The sequence below is a fragment of the Ursus arctos genome, unplaced genomic scaffold, assembly GCF_023065955.2.
Source record: "Ursus arctos isolate Adak ecotype North America unplaced genomic scaffold, UrsArc2.0 scaffold_15, whole genome shotgun sequence".
Lineage (NCBI taxonomy): Eukaryota > Metazoa > Chordata > Mammalia > Carnivora > Ursidae > Ursus > Ursus arctos.
The window spans coordinates 27,549,404-27,571,909 of NW_026622819.1; the positions used below are offsets into that span (position 1 = coordinate 27,549,404).

General features: G+C 36.2%; 1 protein-coding gene across 7 annotated transcripts in view; it reads right to left on the bottom strand.

Moving 5' to 3' along the window:
- The window catches only part of NADK2 (NAD kinase 2, mitochondrial), a 42,561-nt gene that overhangs the window by 10,605 nt on the left and 9,450 nt on the right, over nt 1–22,506 (bottom strand). For 2 of the 7 annotated variants that reach the window (XM_026506821.4, XM_026506825.4), the window contains exons 2-9: nt 19,438–19,526; nt 18,466–18,554; nt 17,518–17,599; nt 11,085–11,168; nt 9,563–9,699; nt 6,667–6,745; nt 3,824–3,889; nt 2,394–2,489 (exon numbers count right to left, since the gene is read on the bottom strand). In XM_026506821.4, coding sequence (XP_026362606.1) covers nt 2,394–2,489; nt 3,824–3,889; nt 6,667–6,745; nt 9,563–9,699; nt 11,085–11,168; nt 17,518–17,599; nt 18,466–18,554; nt 19,438–19,526 — 722 coding nt within the window. Of the gene's footprint in view, nt 1–2,393; nt 2,490–3,823; nt 3,890–6,666; nt 6,746–9,562; nt 9,700–11,084; nt 11,169–17,517; nt 17,600–18,448; nt 18,555–19,437; nt 19,527–20,884; nt 21,807–22,506 lie in introns of those variants that run through there. The other 5 variants (XM_026506822.4, XM_048224244.2, XM_026506823.4 and 2 more) reach the window with 4 other exon arrangements.

The window sequence follows — 22,506 nt, forward strand, 5'->3', positions numbered from 1 at the left end:
TTGTCAAAGTATAAAAAGCACCTAGCACAGTGTACTCAAAGTAGCAGGGGCTAAGTAACTGATAGCTTGTATTATAACGCATAAAACAGAGCCTACAGACTCACAGGTCGGAAGATAAAGTAATCTTATTTTATCTGTTCCATTTCCCCTCACTTTGCAGAAAAGGAAACTTGTACAAGATCACAGAGCTAGTTGGTGGTTTCGCCAGGGCTCTAACTTCCTGGCTAGTACTCTTTTCAGTTATACCACTTTGCCCACTTTCGGGAGGGGGGGGATCAGAATACTAGGAAAAGAGAAATATCTAGGAAACCATTTCTGATTCTCAATAGTTTTCAACAAGTAACACATCACGGTGAGCAGAACAGATGTTATGATGAATTAAAGCAGTTAACTGTAATGTTTTCATTTTATGAGAGGGCTACACAATAATTTTATAACATTTTAGATTAAATTTATTTTTTCAAACAACTATTGTTTAAAGTCACTTTAGAAATGTAGTTCTCATTGGCCCTCAAGAAAATGAGATATTATCCAATCTTTAAATAATACTTTTCATTTTTCTCCAAAGGTTCATTTATTTGACAAAGATGAGGATTTTTTTTAAAAGATGTGAAGTTATAGAGTACTTATGAATGTGATGTCTGAAAATTAATTCAAAATACTATGAGACAAAAGGAGACAGTAGGGGAACAAAGGAAAAGGTTGGGCATGTGCTGATAATCACTGAAACTGCCTAATGGGTATATGGATATTGATGATACTATTTTGTCTAATCTTACATATAAATGTTTCCACAATAAAAAGTTTTAAAAAGTTATACTGAAAAAGTATTACTCCATTTTAAACTACCCAAACTTAAAATCACAGTTTAATAAGTACTGTTTTCCACTGTATTTGTGAGCATGCATTTATTTAAAAATAAACTGAGTGAATATATATTAGGTCATGCTATACACACAAAAAATTGAGGAAAAAAAAAAAAAACCCACACACAAAACCATGAGTCACCATCCCAAATGCCTCAAGTTGCTTGAACCAGCCGGGTGTCAGCCAGTTAGAGAACTGATAATGTGGTAAGTGATGTAACAGTGCTATGAGGAAAAAGTGCGAGGGATGCACCGAAAGGGTTCGTTATGCTGATGAAAAGAACGAGATCCTAGTAAGGATTTCCTACACAGAATGACATTTGAAGACTGGATTTTTCAGCCAGGGGATGGAAAGTGGAGAATGTTCAGGCATTCAACCCAAGAAGAAGATGCACTGAGCAAAAACAAAAAGCCCAGAGAGAACGTGTTGTGCTGAGAATTTCAAGTAGCCTGCAGTGTCCCAGCGTGCTGGTGGGTGAGGGTAGGGCAGCAATAGGCTGGGAAGGTTCCTTAGGTCACATTTAAAGGGTCTTACACACAGACTGAGTAATCTGAACATAGTCAGAAGTAAATGAAACTTTTACAGCACAGAAGGCATATAGCCAAATTTATCTACATTTTAGAAATATTACGCTGTTGGCAGTTTGGATGACAGCCTGAAGAATAAAGGGTGAGGCACAAAGAATATTCACCACAAAGCTGGAGGCCTGGACCAAAGAAATAGCAGGAGGAATTGAAAGAAAGGGGCAAGGACTTCGGAAGTGTGACTGGCAGGATTCAGAGACTGGTATGTGTAAAGGGGAGAACAGGGAGACTCAAAAGTAAGAGCAACGATTGGGGGAGTAAGGTTTTTTTCCTCTAGAGCATGAACTCAGGGTAACAGTGATCCTATTAAGCCATACAGGGATCACAGGGAGAAAAACTGAAGATAATAAATTTAGTTTTGAATGTATTGAATTTGAAGGTCTATTAACACACTCTTTGGTAGGTAATTTTCAGATAGGAGTTTGTGCTCAGGAGACAAGAGAGCTCCGGATGAAAGTCTGGGAGGCATCTGCATGTGTATAACCAAGAAGCAGCAGCAATTACCCAGAGAGAGGTGAGAGCGTAAACAAGAGACAGGAGCCCAAGTTATCTCCAGTTAGGCCTTTGCCGCAAACACCTCCGGGGCATTTGCTCTTGTGTTACAGAACTTGTTTTCATTTCTTCATGATTATTTAAAGTATTTTTCATTAAAAAAACATATATAATCCCCTAAAACATTCCTCATTTTCTTCTTTCTCTTTACAAACTTAGTGCAATAGGCTAGATAATGACCAAATCCAGGCTACCGCTCTAATCTACAGTCAAGGCAGGACTTCTGGACCCAACTGATGAGTAAAGCAGAAAGTGAGCCAACCAACATACCACCACCAGGCTACCTCTTGCATATCAGAGGCTTTAGATAAACCGACGTGCAGCCTCGAGTAAATTACATTACTTAAAATATTTCACAAAAGTCAATAAGCAACATCCCAAGCTACTCACCAGGCCTTTGATCCTGTTCCAGTACACAAATTGAGCCCTGAACTCTTCTGTTTTTCCCATGGACCATCATCAACTGAAATCTCATAGTAGGAAGCCCTATGAATTGAGAATATAACACTGGATTTGCTGAACTTATGGCTCACAGTAAATAAGACAAACATCATTTCTTCAGAACTAATGAAATCTAAGTGGGCCAGCTAGACTTAGACATACCTGACTTAGTAGGCACGCATACCATGATGCTAATACCAATACTGAGTAAGTGAAAAAGTTTAAAAAAAAAAAAAATCTGCATATCTCCATCCCTCTGATTCATATGCTCCTTTCTATCAATATTTCAACATTTCAAACGAGGGCTGCTTGTAAATTTTTACCTACCATAGCTTCTACCGTTTTTACGGAATCTAACACACACAGAGCCTTATTTCAGAATTCAAAAAGAAAATACCATTCTTAATGTGAGTTTCATTCTTGGTAGCTAGCTAGTCCTCGGTAGCTCCAAGTCTGTATCTAACCCCTCAAGTTGCCAGAAGTTTCTGCTCAACTTGTGTTTAAGTTACATACTGATGTGCCTTTTGAATTTATAGTAAGCTAAGAGAGATAAAGTTCTAAAGAAAATTCTCAACTAGTACTGCATCAGTGGACAAAACTAGGAATAAAACTCGAATTATGATTTCTTTAAAAATTTCTATTTCTTAGAGTATTTCATAAATATGAAATCAAATGGATTTTCTGACACCAGCAAAAGTGACACTTCTTTAACTGCATGAATATATAAATTTGCAGTTATTAAAAAAAAACCTCTTGAATCATGTAAACGCCTATTTTGTAAAACTATATCTTAAAATAATGGTGTCATTGATCAACACTGGGTTATTTTTGTCCAGCAAATAAAAAAGTTAAATTCTTAATATAGCTTTTCCAATAATGACAATTATTAGACATGCTTGCAAACACTAACACTCAATGGATAATTTATCTCTTAACCCTCAATTCTCCTGCCAAACTCAATCTGTAAAGGTTTTACATGGCACAACTTCTTTTCATGTTTTCTCTGAAGTCACCATTCTTCAGAAAAGATAGCAGACTCTCATATTCACATTTAATCTATTTCATAGCTTTGTTATGTCTTCCTACAAAATTAGGAATTTTAGGCAATTAGGAGCCTATTACATTCAGACAAGCCAGTCAACTCTATAGGAATGGCTGCTATTATGCCAGAATCACATAGAAACAAATGAGATTAGAGGTAAGTGGGGATAGAAGAGAAACAGGTGGAGAGGAAGAAAAGTATAGTCAGGTAAGGGGTGTTGAGCCCAAAATGATGAGCAAATTTAGTGTCATTCTCACATGCAGGTTTATCAAGATTAGTCAACTCGGAATTTTTGTTTCAGGGAAATTATTTCTTTTAAGGCAGCAATAAAACTCACAGTCCCTTTAGAGTGGGTATACTTCTTCTTAAAGTGTCCACTGCTACAGCCCAAGAATAAGACATTCTAGGTTAGAATAGAAAACAAAAAAAAATTGGGCTTTTAAAATGTTCTTAAATCTAAGAACATTATAAATGAGGCAGGAATAATATTGCTGCACTTCATATTTTCCAAGCAAAGCTCTTAAGTTTCCAGGGCACAGTGAAGCCTCAATATAGGACCTGGAGTCAGAAGTACTGGGTATACATGACAGTTCTGATGCTAACTAATGATAGGACCATGGGCAAGTTATGTGAACTCTCCCAGTCACTTTTTCACGGATACATACAACTACCTTTCTCACAGGGTTGCTCTGAGCGTGCAATGTGGTAATACACACAGTATACACAAAGCCTGACACAGAGCAGCCATCCAGTAAGTATTCATTTCCTTTCTGCCTAAGGAGTCCTTGAAAATAAGTTCTAATACCTCCTGTAGTGAAAACTTTCTCAATAGCATCAGAAGCGAACCCACTGCTGTCCTCATCTTAGTAAGGATATAAGGGGAGGCTCAACACAAAAAGCAGCAGCATCAGACATTATTTGGAGATAAACTAACCAAATCACTGCTGCCACAGAAAAAAAAAAAATCAGTCTATAATCTAGTGGGACTTCACTGAATTCCCAGAAGTCTGTCAGTTGATCCCAGTTTTCCTCCTTTTTAAGTTATTTGATTTTTAGTAAGTACAAATTACAAAGCAACACTAGTAGAAGCTCTTGGAAGTTATAACCTTTAAAATACACAAACGATAACATAAGCCATTAAATGGCTTCTCTAGAATCAGCATAAACTCAATAACTTTTTTACCTTTGTCATCTATTTTATTATTTTTTATTCAAGTTTAATTAACCTACAGTGTTGTATTAGTTTCAGGTATACAATATAGTAACTCAACAACTGTATCCGTTCCTCAGCCCTTATCAAGATAAGTATTACTCTTAATCCCCTCTATTCACCTAACCTCCTTTCCCCTCTGGCAACTACCAATTTGTTCTCTGTATTTAAGTCTGCTTTTTTCTCTTCTTTCTATTTGTTTGTTTTGTTTCTTAAAATCCACAATTGAGTGAAATCACAAGGTAATTGTCTTTGACTTATTTCACTTAGTAGAATGCCCTCTAGGTCTACCTATGTTGTTGTAAATGGCAAGATTTCATTTGTCATCTAATGCAGACATTCTCCAATTTCATTGAAAGTTGTTGCTCTCTGCCTTATGTTTTTAGTAATCATGATTAATCACTAATTAGAATTACATTTCCTGCCTCCCCTATCACAAAGTATCCATTATTCATTTCCATATTGCTTCAAACTTGATATAGAGCAAAAGAAAACAGTTTATGTATAGCATGGGTCTTATTACTATGTTAAAATAAGTATATTTACACTTTATGTTCTTTAAAGAATATATTTTTATTTGATTTCTTCAAAGAATTTTACTTTTAATTACTTTTTAAAATTATGTATTTTATCACCCTTCAAAAAAATAAGATGTTATTTACTACCTTTATTTACCTTGACATCCCTAGTGACTTGCATATAGCACGTAGCAGGTACACCATACATTTTACTGAATAAATTTAAAATTACATTAATCAAAATAATTACGACTGATAAAGATTGTTCAAAGCATTCTACTGAATCAGGCTTTGTTCTTTTCAGTACTGAGTTAGTCATTGGGTAAAACACAGATATCTTTTTTAATTAAGACAAATACTTCCCACCATAATTAAACTTCTTATGAAAAGACAGATCAACAAACAGAATTTCAGAATATATGGGACTCTCAGTAAACTAGCGAAACAACTACATGACCTTCAAAGGGTCACACAGTTCTGAGAGCAGCAAAGTGGGACAGAGACTCATCTCTAGTTTTCCACCCCTAATTTACTTATATCTACAAAAATGAGAAGGCAAGTTCTAAATGACAACCAGGAGTTAAAAAAACATTACATTATGGCAGTCATTTTATAACTGGTAATATCACATGAAAGTTTTGAAAAAAAAAAATTCTGCTGACCATTTAAGGCTAAATTATATTCAACACCCACCAAACAGATTTCCTCAGTAATAAAACCATATTATACTTTTATACTCCTAATGAAGAACTTTATTAACCTTAGTTTTTGCTAATAATGGTTACAAATCTTAAACTGCCCATACACTCGGCTTATGATGTAGTAGTATTTCTGCCAAAAATTGTTTAGTCTGAATCTTATGCAGAGAAAAAAAAATCATACAAATCTAAAACAAGGGATATTCTGCAAAGCAACTGGCTTAGACTATTCAAAAATATTAATATCAGGAATGACAAAACAGGGGTGGGACTAAGGAATGATTCTTAATTCTAAAGGGCCGTAATGGCAAAATGCAATGCATAATCCTTAACTGGATCCTGGATAAAAATAAGCAAACAAATCAGCCTTAAGGAACCTTATTAAGATAATTAGTTGGGAAGTTTTAATATGGACTGTCTATAAAAGTTTTATAACTGCAAATGTATGCCTAGTATATTATTCTCTTAAACATTTATAAAGTACCTATATGATAGATTAGGCTCTGTAGTAACAGAACCTGAATAACTTTGTTTAACCTGGGGTTTCAAACTTTTTTGCTCATAGAACCTTCTTTCCTCTTAACATGTATTATAAATGTGTGAGAAGGTTTTGGAAATATTTCATTAAATAATTCACTTCTATCCCTTATACCATATTAATTATTCACAATTCTTAGGTTGTAGAAATCAAATAAATATCTAAAAAATACTAAAACATTACATTCCAAACTCAAGCACACAGGTTTAAAAGTACCTGGATGACAGACTCTCCCCAATGAAGACTTCATTTAGTGCCCTCACTGGCAAAAGCTGGGGTCCTGAAGCCTCAGGTCCTGTAGGTAATGAAAAGAAAAACAACTTGTTTAAGTTTTAGAAATATTAGGATTTAAATTTTATAAAACATTAAAATATTCATACTTTTGTTTCAATAGAATCCATACTTTAACATTAACACAGAAGTTAAATCTCATATTTAGAGTATTCATAATGAACCTCAAAATCACCTAACATATCGGCAATGAAGCCTCTCTTTCTCCCCAAAATAAACCTTAATTCTTTTTTTTTTTTTTTTAAGATTTTATTTATTTATTCGACAGAGATAGAGACAGCCTGCGAGAGAGGGAACACCAGCAGGGGGAGTGGGAGAGGAAGAAGCAGGCTCCTAGCAGAGGAGCCTGATGTGGGGCTTGATCCCAGAACGCTGGGATCACGCCCTAAGCTGAAGGCAGACGCCCAACCGCTGTGCCACCCAGGCGCCCCAACCTTAATTCTTCTTGAAACAATTTTTGAAGAGTGGTGAAATAAGACTTATCCATCTCATAAGATTCTTGTTGTCACACTTAATTTTTCTCTGCAAGCTTCAGATGTGGAAATAATCAAGTACTTCCACAGGAGCCACTTCGGATTTAAACAGCAAATTACATGCATGGCTCATATTGGAAACCAAATCTGTTATCTACTGGAGATCAGATTTTTTTTTCCTCCTCAAACAGAAAACCTTAGAGTGTTTTTAGCAAGAGTAGCACTGGAGGAACACTGCCACATCTAGTTACTAGTTTATGTGATGAAAATTTTAATAATAAACCAACCCTATCTTCCCTTCAAAGTATACAGGTAATAAAAATGTATTCCTCACTAACTTGTACACAAATACAGTCCAGTAAAGGATTTTTTTTTTAATCTGAAAAGTTAAAAAAAAAAAAAAACTATGAGAGACTATGGACTCTGGGAAACAAACTGAGGGCTTCGGGGGCGGGGGGTGGTGGTGGGAGAGAATGGGATAGGCCGGTGACGGGTATTAAGGAGGGCACGTATTGCATGGTGCACTGGGCGTTATACACAAGTAATGAGTCATGGAACTTTACATCAAAAACCAGGGATGTACTGTATGGTGACTAACATCACATAATAAAAAATTATTATTAAAAAAATAAATTTAAAAAAATTTAAAAAAAAAACCCTGAAAACTAAAACGTTTTTTTCTCTGTAATCTTTTGTTCTAAATTAGAAAGCTAAATCAGGGATCAAACATGGTGGCATATTTATTAATCTCAAAACCTACTCCTCTATTCCAAAATTCCAAATGGTAGCTTCCTAAGAAATGTTTCCTACAAACCTGATGAGAATTTAATTAGAAAAAATGAGAAATACACCTTGGAATCTTCCTAGATTTTTTCCTCACAAAATAAAGCTATCAAACAACAAAAAACACTCACAAAAAAGCCCTCTATAGTAGTCCCTGGACAAAGTAAATGTCATACAATTGTTACTAACAAAAATATTATAATAAGCAGAGTGATTTCCAGTGTTACTACTGAGAAATCAAACTAGTTTGAGTCCAGATTCTTCATATATAAAATAATCGCCACCACTACTTCCTCTCTGGAAGCTTACAGCAACTTTATTTTATCCCTAGTATTCTGACATAGCTTGGTATAAAATCTTTTATCATTAGTTACGCTAAGTATTTGTGAGTCCTTTCAATTCCAAGAATGGTACCTAAGTTTTGAGAAATCTCTTTGAATTATTTTTTTGAACATTTTCTCTTTTCTACAAATACCCTTAATTAGATATGTACATCCTGGATGTTACTTAATAACTACGTGATTTTGTTTGTATATATATTACCTTAGTTTGTAAAACTAAATAAACAGTAAATCTGAGACAGGAATCTGAGCAATGAATCTCTGAATACCGATCTAGAGCTTTCTTATAAAGCCGCTGAAATTCAAAGCCAAATCTCGAACATCTCCGATGATAGCAATAACTTCTTTTGGCTAGGGATAAAGTAAGATTTCCAACTAAAAATTTAGAATCTTTAAAACATGACACGAATACATAGTTTAAGAAAAGCCCAACCTATAAAGCTATAAATCACCATGAAAAACTCTGAAAATAATGAGACAAGACAGAGACAAAGCAGATATGTAAAGGTAGCTTTTCCTGATAAGTTGAACCAAGAAATGAAACACAGGAGGAAAAAATTATCTTTTTATACAGTCCACAGGTAGTCAGTAAGATCTCTTGGGGTCTTCCTGTATCATGAAAGTCTTAAAATTACTGGAAAAGGTGGGAAAAATGGCTTAAGACTTCACCTTAAGACTTATTAAAAAAAACAAACGAACATATATCACCTTAAACTACTACTCTCTTAGCAGCTTACAGAGATGTCTGAAACACAAATCTAAAGGCTGCAATTCAAAATTTCCCAACAAAAAGGTTTTAATCAACAACTATAACACTGGTAGATATATTTAAATATGATTATACAAATGTATAATTATTAAGAAATCTTCTACAGATTAGGTCATTTCTACTGCTCTCTTTTTTGACATTTCAAAGATTAAAGCCAAGAATCTTTCCTTAAATATCAACTATTTTCTTAGACATTTTATAATTCTTTCATAATCAACAAGTTTTCAAACCCATCCTAGAAAATATTTCTTCTGGAAATACACTTATTTCTTATTTCTGTATCTAGTCATATTACATTTTACACCTGAAGTAGTTCGCTGTATTTTCTTAAATGTGGTCAGTGGCACTAAAATCCCCAAATAAGTTAATTATAAATTATTACTTCTAGAAATTAGAAATCAAAGGAACAAGAAGTTAAATATTGCCCAAACACGTCTAATTCCCAATCTACCTACTTTCATCATGAACTCTTTCAATGTTGAAGGCTCTACTGTGTTGATTCAAACTTAGCTGCTGTTCGTGAAGGTCCACAGGAACAGGGTTTATGCCAGTCCCTTCAAGGTACAACCTGATTCGCTGCCTCCATAACCACCTTAGAAGAGTGAAGGAAAAGCAGATATGTTAAGATAAAGTAAACTTAGCATTAAAATTTCACCAAATTAAAAAATTCATATTAAAAACTTCGTTATTCCATGAACAAATTATACCAAAACACCTAACACCCACAGGTTCCTCCTCAAAGACAAATCCAGAGATTTAGTTGTCTTTTCAAAAATAATAGAAATATCTAATGTATTTGTACAAAATCTCCCACATAACTTGAATTAAAGTCAAATTCTTTATCAAGTGTCCATTAAATTTAAGATACTGAGTAAGACAGAGTTAGTTGTATTTTGCTCATACGAGAGCATAACATGCAAAAACAAAACAAACACTCTGAAATTAAAACAATATTATGTTAAGGTGGTTAGACAAAACTCCCTCTCCTGGAGTTCTATAATGATGATTTTTTTACAATAAAAAAGAAATCAATGACAAATTTTATAACATTTAACATTACACCTAAAACTTAAATGACATTTTTGATAGAAGGAAAAAAATTGGGTATCATTGATTTTAAAACCAAAAACTGATATATCAAAAAGCCAGTGGGGCAGATTCTGCTAGATTAGTATATAAAAATACACTCCCACTTGGTAGCTATAAACTGGTCATTTGTAGAGGTGCCAAACTTCTGAAATGATCAGAAACTACAATCATTACTAATGATTCCAGAAATCAATAAGATTTAATACAATTTCACACACACACACACACACACACACACACACACAGAAAAGCTTTCTCAAACTAAAAAATCTGGTCCAAGTTAGGAAATAAAAAGTCGTCCAACTTGGCTCTCTCTACTATAATCACCAACCCCATCTCAGCTCCTCCCTCCACTCTTCTCTTTTCAGGATAGTCTGACCACTGAACAAATTAAGTGAAAGAAATATGACAAAACAGCCCCCTACTAAAGAAACACTTAAATATGTAAAATAAAGAGACTGGGAACCTCAGAACGGTGGAGTAAACCCAACCCTCGGGCATTCTGGATGGGAGAGGAGGATATAAATATAAAATCTCAGAACGTGAACGCTTATTTTTGGCCAATAGTTTCAACTAGCTTTCTACCAAACTGCTAAGAACATGTAACAACGTTAAGAAAATAGAAACATGGCCTCTATCTCACTGATGGAGAATACCCCTCTACTTGCATTTGGGTTACAGGCCAAGTGGCATTTGTCAGGGTTTCTCTACACAGTTCCAGTTGGACTAGAAGAAAGGTAGAGGTGTGTGTGACTCAGCTAATAACAGTAGCCATAAAGAGTAATACATAACTATGCACTAAGCCAAATATTCTCTAACTTGTTCTATACAATAGCATTTCTAATGGCACATAAAGGTATTTATAAAACGACCGTAAGAAATTCCTACCTGAACTCACCACGATAGAACTTCTGTAAGGCTTCTGGGAAGGAATGTGTATATCGAACAGGAAGACATAAATGACCCTCGGACCTTTACGAGATTTGTAGTGGTGTAAAGGGAAGAAAAAGGAAAAAAGAAAAAAATTAATGCAAAAGGTATCACTAAACTACAAAAGCCAGACATGAAATTTTGTAAATTTCTGTTTTATACTTCATTTTTTTTTTGCCACAAAATTTTCTGTACTTTCAGTAAGACAAAAAACCAAATAGAAATAGTGGTTTTATACCCAGCTTCAATGCCATAAAACACACTACTAAAGTTTCCACAACACAGTGAAACTAAACAGCACACGTGCCACCGATTGATTACCCTACAAAATTACCTAAAGGTATAGTGGTGTTTGCACCCTACCTTTAAATTATTTAACATAAACTTTGGGCAAGTCACTTTAGCATCAGCTTTCGCATCTCTAAAAGGGTGATAAAACCACTAATCTCAAAAGGTTATTGTGACGAATCACACTATATGTGAAAGTGAACCATAAATCCCTTTTAAATATCATTTAAGATATTCTAAGTCATAAAGAAAAATCATAAAGCTAATCCAATCCTATCATTTATTCAAAAAATATATAAGGGTGAACTGCCTTCAGGGAGTTAAGGGCTTGACATAGAAGACAAATTTTTTTTTTAATTGCAAATTAAAAAGTGTTAACATTGCCTAAAGCTGATACAGGAAGATGAGAGAACGTGGCACCTAACATGAGGAAATGTGTCCAGAAAGCTCAATCATCATCATTTACATGATGCTTTGATCTTGAAGGAAAGGTTAAGAAGAGACTTGGCAAAACAAACTCTTAATAACTGTACATTAACTTATAAGCATGAAGAACAGAAAAAAAGTCTTTTACCAAGTTGTGACAGGTCAATTTCTTTATCTGTGAGGATCAACACTGAAATTAAGACTAGGCCCTAAGTTTTTTAATTTTTATATTCACTGCAACACTTTTACATGGTGCTAAGTATATAGAGGGTATCAACAGTCATTTGATAGAACAATACCTGCTAGGGTCCACTACAGGTCTACAACACCGAGAGAGAACAATCTCTCATGAGATTATAGGCAGAGCCCAGCCAGGGCTGTTAGCACCGGAAGGCTTAACTTGGCCTGGAGGATTCACTTTCAATGTGGCTCACTCACAAGGCTGCCAAATTGGTGCGAGCAATTGGCAACAGGCCTCAATTCTTCCCCATGAGAGCTTCTCCACGGGGCTGCTTGAGTATCCTCACGTCATGCTAGCTGACTTACCCCAGAACGAGCAATCCAACAGACTAATACAAAAGCTGTAATACCATTTATGACCCGGCCTTGGAATCCACACACTGTCATACCATATTCCACGGGTCACACAGGCCAACCCTGACGGAATACAGAAGCAGGGAGAGAACCACATAAAGGAGTGAATGCTAGGCAGCTACCCTGGAGGCTAGCTACCACATGCCTTCTATCCCATTTTAATTACGAAGCATTCAAATGTCATAATTATTTACTGGGCTCAATAAACTGAACGCAGAATACAGACAAGACACACCGAAGTTTTATATTTAATTTAGATGAGTCCATGTAAGTGAACCATCTTAGAAGGGTATCCTCCAGCCCAAGTCCAGCCTTCAGGTGCCAGCAGGCCCTGCTGACTAAAACCTCATGAGAGATGTCAAACCAAACCACCCAGCCAAGCTTCTGAATTCCAGATACACAGAAACCATGAGCAATAATAACTGATTATTACTGTTGAAGCCTCTAATTTCTGGTCTGATCTGTTATGCAGCATTTGATAACTAATACTGAGGAGAGGAAATTTAAATTGAAATTAACTTCTGGGCTTATTTAAGCCTTGTGAGTCATCAGAGTACTTAAGAAAAAGAAGTCAGGCAACCTGAATTACCAAACAAGCTAGGAGGCTTAATACACTATTGGCCTGGAGACAAGAAGAGAAACCAAACGACTTCTAAAGCCTATTATTCTAGGTAGAAATTAGAGAAGCAATACTGCCCGTTTACCAGTTTCAAAATTCCCATAAGCTTATATGAGTAGTAAGCCAGCTTTTTGAAGGAAAATATATTTCAACAACCTGTATACAATGTGATCACTAAAGAATCTCTTAATGATACAGAAATATGCCATTAAGAAGTTCTAAAATATAAACGCATCAACACTGAAGGCAATCAAAAAATAATTACTGAACCAATGATCTCGATTACTTATATTCAAGAAATATTGGGGCGCCTGGGTGGCTCAGTCGTTAAGCGTCTGCCTTCGGTTCAGGGCGTGATCCCAGGGTCCTGGGATCAAGCCCTGCATCGGGCTCCCTGCTCTACTGGGAGTCTGCTTCTTCCTCTCCCACTCCCCCTGCTTGTGTTCCCTCTCTCACTGGCTGTCTCTCTGTCAAATAAATAAATAAAATCTTAAAAAAAAAAAAAAAAAAAAAAAAAGAAATACTTACCCAGCTAGGTTGGGGTCCTAGCCCTACTCCCTAAGATCATTTAATCACTCATTTCAAAGGTTGTTTGTGGACTATGTATAATACCGTATCAGTGTTAGAGGAATTAAAATACAATCCTATACTCAAGAACTTTATAGTCTAATGGAAGAGACAACCAAGCAGAAAATAATATGCTCTCTACAGAGAATTATAGTCAGAGTCCAGGAGAGGCAGCAGTCTTCAATGAACAACTACACAACTGAGTAAGTGGTATAAGGGCACTCTAGGCAAAAGCATGTATAAGGGCATGAAAACAATATGCACCTTCTGGAGAACTCTTCCTCTTACTCTTTCATAACCTACTGTTTCGAGTATCAACAAACCTCCTCACCAGTGGAAAAGCCTCCATCCATGGTGTTAGCAGATGCTCATACCTGACAGTTACACTTAAGGTCAGAGTGGTTAGTGGAGGTATTAGGTGAAGGTGGTCAAAGGTAAAAACTTCCAATTATAAGATAAACAAATACTGGGGATGTAACAATACAACGTAAGGCCTATAGTTAATACTACTGTATATTTGAGTTATTAAGAGAGTAGATCCTAAGAGTTCTCATCGCCAGAAAAACACTTTTTTCTCATATCTATATGAGATGATAAATGTACACTAAGTTTACTGTGGTAATCATTTCACATTATGTCTAAGTTATTAAAGCGGTACACCTTAAATTTATGCAATCTGTATGTCAGTTATAGCTCAACAAAACTGGGTAAAAAATGCAATTCAAAAAAAAAAAACAACAACAGCCTTAGGAAGAATCCTAGGCTGTTCCTAGAAGGACTTCAGTAATTATTTCTTAACTTAAGAAAGTATAGTGCCTACGAGTAAATGAGGATCAATGAAACTAAAAAACCAAATAGGCAACAGATGGTGAAAGATCATATTACTATACTAAGGAATTTGCAACATATTCTGAAGGTCATGGAAAAACCCTAAAAGATTTTAATTCAGAAGGAGATACAATCAGATTTGTACTTCAGAAAGAACATGAAGATAAAGTGTAATGGATGGGTTGGAACGAGCAAGACTGGAAGCTACTGCGGTAATTTAAACAACAAATTACAAAGGCCTGTGTTCAGTAGCAGTGAGGATGGCAAGAGATGGACTCAAAGGTAAGCTCCCAAGAACTCAGCACTAGAGCCATAGACCAATGTGATAAAGGGGGTGAGGGGCGGGTGGGCCCTGCTTCAGCACACGTTGGTTCCATTCATCAAGTATGGTAGGGGAAGGGAAAGGAAACGGTTTCATTTGTAGACATGTTGCCGTTTTTTTTTTTCTTTTTTTTAAGTAGGCTCCATGCCCAATATAGGATTTAAACTCTTGTTTAACTTAAACCCCGAAATTAAGGGTCCCATGCTCTAAGACTGAGTCAGCCAGACATGCTACATTGTTAATGCCACTGGATACTTTCAAGTAGAGGAAAGTATGGCTAGAATAGCATGAAGAAAGAGAAAAATAACAGGAGAGAAGGATAGCCAGGGACCAGAAAATGTAGTGTCTTCTATGTCACTGTTCAGGTGACCAACTGTCCAAGTTTGCCTAGGACTGACAATTTTCCCAGGACATGGAACTTTCAGTGCTAAAACTAGGGAAGTCCCTGGCAAACCAGGGTGAGTTGGCGCCCAAGTCAGAGTAAAGAATTAGATTTTATCCTGGGTTAGACGGGGAGCCACCATAAGATTCTGAGCAGAGAAGTCAGATAATATTATCAAGCTTTCATAAAATGATTACTCTGGCTACAGTGGGAAGAAAATGTAAATAAGGATGAGAGTGGAAGCAAGATCAATGTTGGCTATAAATATTTTGGAGTCACCAGGATTTAAGTTCAACTACAGATATTAATCAGTTATTCTGGAGACAGTATAAAAAGTTAAAGAGAGAAAGATGGCCCAGAGGATATGTGAAAATGCCATTATTTAAGCAGTGACTTAAATATAACATCCTTCAAAAGAGACAAAGAAGTAGCCACCAGGGTAGGAAGAAAGGGGGAGAAGGTTATAAATGCCAAAGAAGTACAGATGCAACAATGGAGCAAAAATTTCCCAGAAATCAAGTAAGACAAGGACTGAAATGTTCATTAAGTTCAGTAACCAGGACATCACTGGTAAGGCAAAAAGAATGTCAATATGAACTGGTTGGAGGCAATCCAGAAAAGATGGCAAAGATGGCAAAACAATAACTTAAATAAGGACGTAGAGATACCAAGATACGGGGTAAAGAGGAAAAAAAAGAATAATAACCAAGAGAAAGACACAGGGTAAAGGATTTATTAAATTTTCTTAAAAGAGGATAGTCTTGAAAAAGGTTTTAGCCTCCGAGGAAGCATGTTGGAGAGAGGGGAAGAAAGGGAACAAATAACAGAACAAGCCAGGGAAAAGTTGAAAAGTCCAATGATTTCCATCTCCTTTATGAAGTAAGAGAAGCCTAATGCTGAAGGAGGAAAAGTAAGGAAAGCAAGGAGCACACAGAAATTAAATAACTTTGAAGAAGCTATTGCAGAGAATGGGGAAGAGAGAGGAAGACCTGAGCCACGCGAAGTTTTTTGAACAACTCTGAGGGTCAAGTTCTAAGTGCTAGAAATGACAAATTGGAAGTAAATTTGGGCCCAAACAAGCCGCCAAGCTTAAGTTTCTATTTTGTTCCCCCAAATGGCCTCAGCAGTGCTAATGAAGGAATAAAAAGGGTGACCGACTGATGCGGGATTGAGCAGAAAGACAGTGGTACAAAATGTTTAAGAGATTTGTCAAGAGGGGATCCTGGGTGGCTCAGCTGGTTAAGCGTCCAATTCTTGATTTGGGCTCATGGTTTTGAGATCGAGTCCTGCATGGGCTCCACACTAGGTGTGGAGCCTGCTTAAGATTCTCTCTCTCTCTCTCCCTCTCCCCCCACCACGGGAAGAGAGGGAGGGAAAGAGAGGAAGGAAGGGAGGGAGGGAGGGAGGGAGGGAGGGAGGGAGGGAGGGAGGGAAAGAAAGAAAGAGAGAGAAAGGGAGAAAGGAAAGAGCGACTTTTGTCAAGAATGTGAATGAAGTGAGGGAAAATTAAGAAAATAGAGGGGTTCAACACTCTGAAAACCAAAGGGCAGATTTAGCAGGATTGAGGAAATAAGACCGCTGTTAAGAGTAGGAGGCTGTGGTCAGAGTGGAACTAAGATTTGAGAGATGGGGCAATTCTAGATGATCATAAAGTCCAGGTATGGTCATGGCTGTGGGTGGCTGGAATAGAATGATGCTAAATGTCAATGAAGCTGAGGAAAGAAAAAAAGAAGTGATGACAGGGTTTGGTCTCTTCATTAAGTCAATGAAGTCACCTAGAAAATCAGCAGAGGCATAACCAGGAATGTAGATGAGAGACAAGGAAGAGCAGAAGATGGGACATGAACTCATACCTCTTCAGCAATACCAAAGGTCACCAATAACCAACTAGGTCAAGGGCTCAGGTCTATTCTGCCAAAAGGTACTACTCCCAGACTACCTGGGAAGTCCAATGTGAAGACTTGTCCATCCCATATCATAATTTTCTACCACCAGTAGTAGCTAAACACATATATATATCTCATGCCTGAGCTACACATAAGAGCTAGGTCCTTGAAAACCACCCCATAGAAGAAAATTCTACTAAAAGTAGAAACGAATTGTACATGCCTGAATTTCATCTCTAAAATGTTTCTGGAGCACGGTTCTAAGATTCAGGATAACCAGGAGCAATGATACTTCCACTTAAACATGATGCACCACAGTAAACTCCCTGTAGCAACAGAGCACAGCGATGTGACTACAGTAGAGAAAATAAAGAGCTCCCCAAATTTAAGACTTATCAGAAATAGATACTATGCAAAGCAAAGAATAACTGTATGTATAACACACACATACCAAACAAAAAGAACACGTTTTTCCTTACCGTTCCGGATCAGTGTTTACTCCAATAACTGGTTTAAGTCTGTCTAAGACCTTACTTGCTGCCAGAAGCATCGTGCCATCACCTAAAGGACATAAGACATAACCAGATTTGTTACAAAACTAGTTTTTAACATCATTTTGAACACGAGTACTTTTGTTTCAACAATCACACTCCTACTCCACCCTGCTGACCACCACAGTCTCTTCCACTTCCTTTCTACCCGTTATCCCTAATCCAGGATTTCTCAACAGTGGCACAACTGACATTTTAGGGCAGATAATTTTTTGTTGGGGGAGGGGGTCCTGAGCATTACAGGACGTTTAGCAGTAGCCATGGCCTCTACCTGCTAAATGCCCCGTAGCAGCCCCCCAGCTGGGAACCACTGCTCTAATCCTATCACTTCTACTAACAAATCTCTTTGCTTCTGTCATAACATCAGTCCAAATTCATAATCAGAATACATCCAACAAAGCGTCCAGTGCAGATTTTTCTAACAAATGCTATCAATTTAAAGCTTTAGCAACAATATCCACTTACTTAATAATAAAGCCCAGGAAAAATAGCTGTAAGTATATTAGAGCCACGGTTGGATGGAATTTATCTAATCTCATTGAACTCTTAAAAAAAAAAAAAAAGTTTTGAAATTGCTTAAGAGTGGCGTAACTAAACCAAAATAGTTACAACTCATCCTTTGAATCATATTTGAAGTTAAATGTACACCTTAAATATACACACAGAAATAGACACAGAACCTCACAATAACATCATTCACTGAAAAAGTGAAATGTTATATATAGCAGATATTTTAAATCTTATCCTAAAAATCCCAAAATGCACCTCGTGGTAGGATTCTGAAGGCTTCATTACAGCTAGAGCATAGGGTATCTGGAAATGCACAGTAAAGAGCGTTTCCATATTCCAACATCTTTACCTCTGTGAAACTATTACCTCCTGCAGCTATGACAGCGTCTGCCCATCGAACAGCCTCTTCATCATATTCTCTCCTCTTTACTAGACGAACCTCAATTCCCTCATTCCTAGGATAAAAAAGTAAAGGTTTTATAAAAGGTCCACTAATAACATGAAGGATGTTTTGAGAGGCAGGTTATTACAATGATGTAAAATAACCAAACTTGTTTTATAAACAAATTAATGTTTAGTTTTGCAAGGTTAACTTCATTTTCATTTATTTAATTATGACAGCCGATTTACTATGGTCAGGAAGTATATGAATAAACTGAAAGTTAATGACTATCCCGAAACTCCATGTGCTTCAAAAACATCTCGTTTTTGCTCCTGACAAACAGCAGTATCAATAGATTAGAATTTCATTTCATCTTCTCTATTCCTCTGATGCTAAAATTCACTAATACAAAAATGGTCGAGAAGTATAACAAAACTCAAGAGACTTTAATTAAAAAGTAAATTATAAAAGTCATTATTTTAAATCCAACAAATACTCATTCAGTGTCAGACACTGAAACAGTGACTAAAATACTTTCTACTTTGCATGTTCGCACACTGATTCTCATATAAACTTATTCACTGACTGCATTAATTAACTCAAGTTCCCATAATTTTTAGACATTCAAAGAATATTTTAATGAACACCCATATGATCAAGTTTTCAGTTTAATAAAACATTATACATACAATTGAAGCCTAATGTATACAGAATTCTCTCTGTAGAAAAGGCACTTCTCAGGCCAAATATTAACTGAAAATCTGTGAAATTTTCAGAGTACAATAAAAATTTCCTTAGAAACACTATGATATCAACTCCATTAACAATATAATTTTCTGAAAATGATTTTATAATGGCAATCTTTACTAAAAATCTCAGGATCATCTGCTAGCAAAATTAAAAACTGGAAGTCCTGAATACAAAAGCCCATCAAGTATCCAAACCCATTAACTTACCGTAAACTATCTAGAATGTGCTCTACATTTTTGGTGTGAATATGATGCCGTTCAAGCAGTCCACTGTAGCTAGAGCCTTTCAATGCAAGCTATATCAAGATAAAACAAACTCTGTCTCATTATAGGACATATATTACACATTATAACGTAGCTCTTTAAAAAGCCTTATGAAAAATACAATGGGTTTTTTTTTTTAAGGCACATTTTTATGACTACGAATTCAAACTGAACTAGAAAGTCTGATTTCAGAAAATCATAATTTGGTTTCAATACCAAATACAGCAGCATTAAGTTTCCTGAATCATGTAGTTAACAGAATCTCAAAATTTGCTTATTTTTCAACTTGAGGGTTTTTTTAATGGATTTTTAACACATCACATGTGGCTACTTGAAGACCAAAGCTAAACTAGTATTTTAGAAGGCAGCTAGATGACCTTTGTTCCACTTGGATTTGCAGCTCTCTTCTATTCACATTTATGAACTCTATTTGGAATTTACCCCACGCAATCCAAACAAAGGCTGGGTTAGCTCCCTGAAATTGGGTAACTCTTAGATATAAAGACATATATCCTTCAAGAATTATCTTTCCCAGTCCATTGGAGTGACATTTTTACAATGTCACTATTTTACCATTACTATTCTCCTTTTAAAGTATATGTCTTCGAAATAATCCATAAAGTAAAATGTTGAGAGAGAAGTTCACATCCGTTTAATCAACTAGGAAATATGTCCAGTAGAATGAATGTGAGAATTAAAAAACGTTATTTTCTTTCCTTCTCCAACTTCCCTTATACCCTGCCTCTTAATGACACAGTATCAGTTTTTCAAGTACCTGTCCAAAAGACAATCTTAAGTATATTCTTTTGTTTTAGATTATTACTGAACAATAAAGTAAAACCAAATTTTAGATAGCATCCTTAATATGTATTTTATCTTTTAAAAAAATTTATAACAAAACATGGAAGATACATAAAGAAAATTTAAAATAAATATAATCTTATTGTCCCAGAACAGTTTATGTTAATATTTTGATATCTACCTTTCCAGTCTTTGGTTTATGAATACGGGGTCAAGAGTTTTAAAATAGTTTTGCCCTCACTCTATAATCTAAGGGCAATCAAGAGAGGAGGTCAGGACACATTTGGCTATTTGATAATTAATATATAGATGTTAACTCACAAAGACACACTAGATCTCATCATCTGTACAACACTTTGACACCTAGACATAAGCTTCATATTTAGACCATACCAACATCAAAAATATTTTTTTAAAGGAAAGCAGTGACCAAGGTCATAATTAGATAATCCTTCATTTACTTTAATTAAAAAAAAAAAACAGGTTTGAAAAACTGTTTTAAGAGAATTTCTGAATATAAATGAACATAGCATTAGCATTCAGATTATTATACTATCATTATCCAATTACAAATTAAAACCGTACTAACCATCTCTCAGTAAATATGGATCAGGATGCTCTTCATCTCTACTCTCTCCCTGGGGTCTCTAGCTTCAAGGCTTTCTGTGAAAGATCTATATGCATAGATATTTACTTGATCCGTATTACTGAGAGATGGTTAGTACGGTTTTACTTGATTCTGAACCAACAAAAATTTGCCTACTTTAAAGTTAGATGTGATAGGCTATTTCCTAAATGATCCAACCACTTTTATTAAAATATCATAGATATTTTTACTTGAGTTTATTACAAATACAAATGTTTAAGACTTGTTTTACTAGTCAGTTGAATGTTACTACTTTGTACTCTATGTACTAATTCACATGAAAGCTCAATAAGGGAAGGAAATAGGTCTTTTTAAATTTAACACGTAAGAAATGCACAAACTTTCTGAAACAATGACAATTTGGTACATAAAACTCACGATTCATAATTTAAGCATTTTTTTTAAAGATTTTATTTATATATTTGACAGAGAGAGAGACAGCCAGCGAGAGAGGGAACACAAGCAGGGGGAGTGGGAGAGGAAGAAGCAGGCTCCTAGCGGAGGAGTCTGATGTGGGGCTCGATCCCAGAACGCTGGGATCACGCCCTGAGCCGAAGGCAGACGCTTAATGACTGAGCCACCCAGGCGCCCCTAAGCACTCCTAAAAGCATACCCGCTTAACTAAATGGTACAATAAATGTTAAGTGTAAACATACAGGAAGAATCGCCTTAAAATGATTAGTAACACCTAGTCAACAGCTAGAAAGTAAACTATTCCACCCAGCATGATCAGGCCTGGTACAGTGAAAACTAAGTATTTCTTTAGCTATATTTGGCATTTATCTGGGATCATTTCAGTTTCACTCTCCTTTCTCCTAGGTGCTTAACTTTACTTTCTCCATCATTCTCTTTCTGCTTCTGCATTTTTTTTTTTTTAAGATTTTATTTATTTATTTGACGGAGAGACAGCCAGCAAGAGAGGGAACACAAGCAGAGGGAGTGGGAGAGGAAGAAGCAGGCTCCCAGCGGAGGAGCCCCATGTGGGGCTCGATCCTGGAACCCCGGGATCACGCCCTGAGCCGAAGGCAGACGCTTAACAACTGCGTTACCCAAGCGCCCCTCCTCTTTTTATTCTGTTTACCTACTCCTTCATATGTTGGGATTGCTCAGGTTCCATCTTTAACTTATCTGCTCCCACTTCATTTTCCTTATCTCCCCACTCCAGGGACTTGATCTCTCAAGTACGCACCAGTAACTATGAAATACATACTGTCAACTCACGCCATTCTCTTGAGCTAAAGGCCCAAATCTTCAAAGGCCTACATTAAATCCCCCCACTGGTAGATCAAGTACCTCTCCCCAAAACCATCCAAATCTGATGACATATTCCTCCTTCAAATTTGCTCTTCCCAGTCTCATATATCAGTTAATAATACTTATATTTATATAATCAACAGAATAAACCCAGGTGTCCCCTTTATTCTTCCCTCACACTCAATCTCCATTGCCGGTCAGTGGCAAAGTACAGTAAATATACCTGTAAGCTGCTTCTCCCATCTGTCCCTCACATTCATGCTGCCACCGCCTGACTTCTGGACAACATCAACTTAGCTGGTCTCATGTAA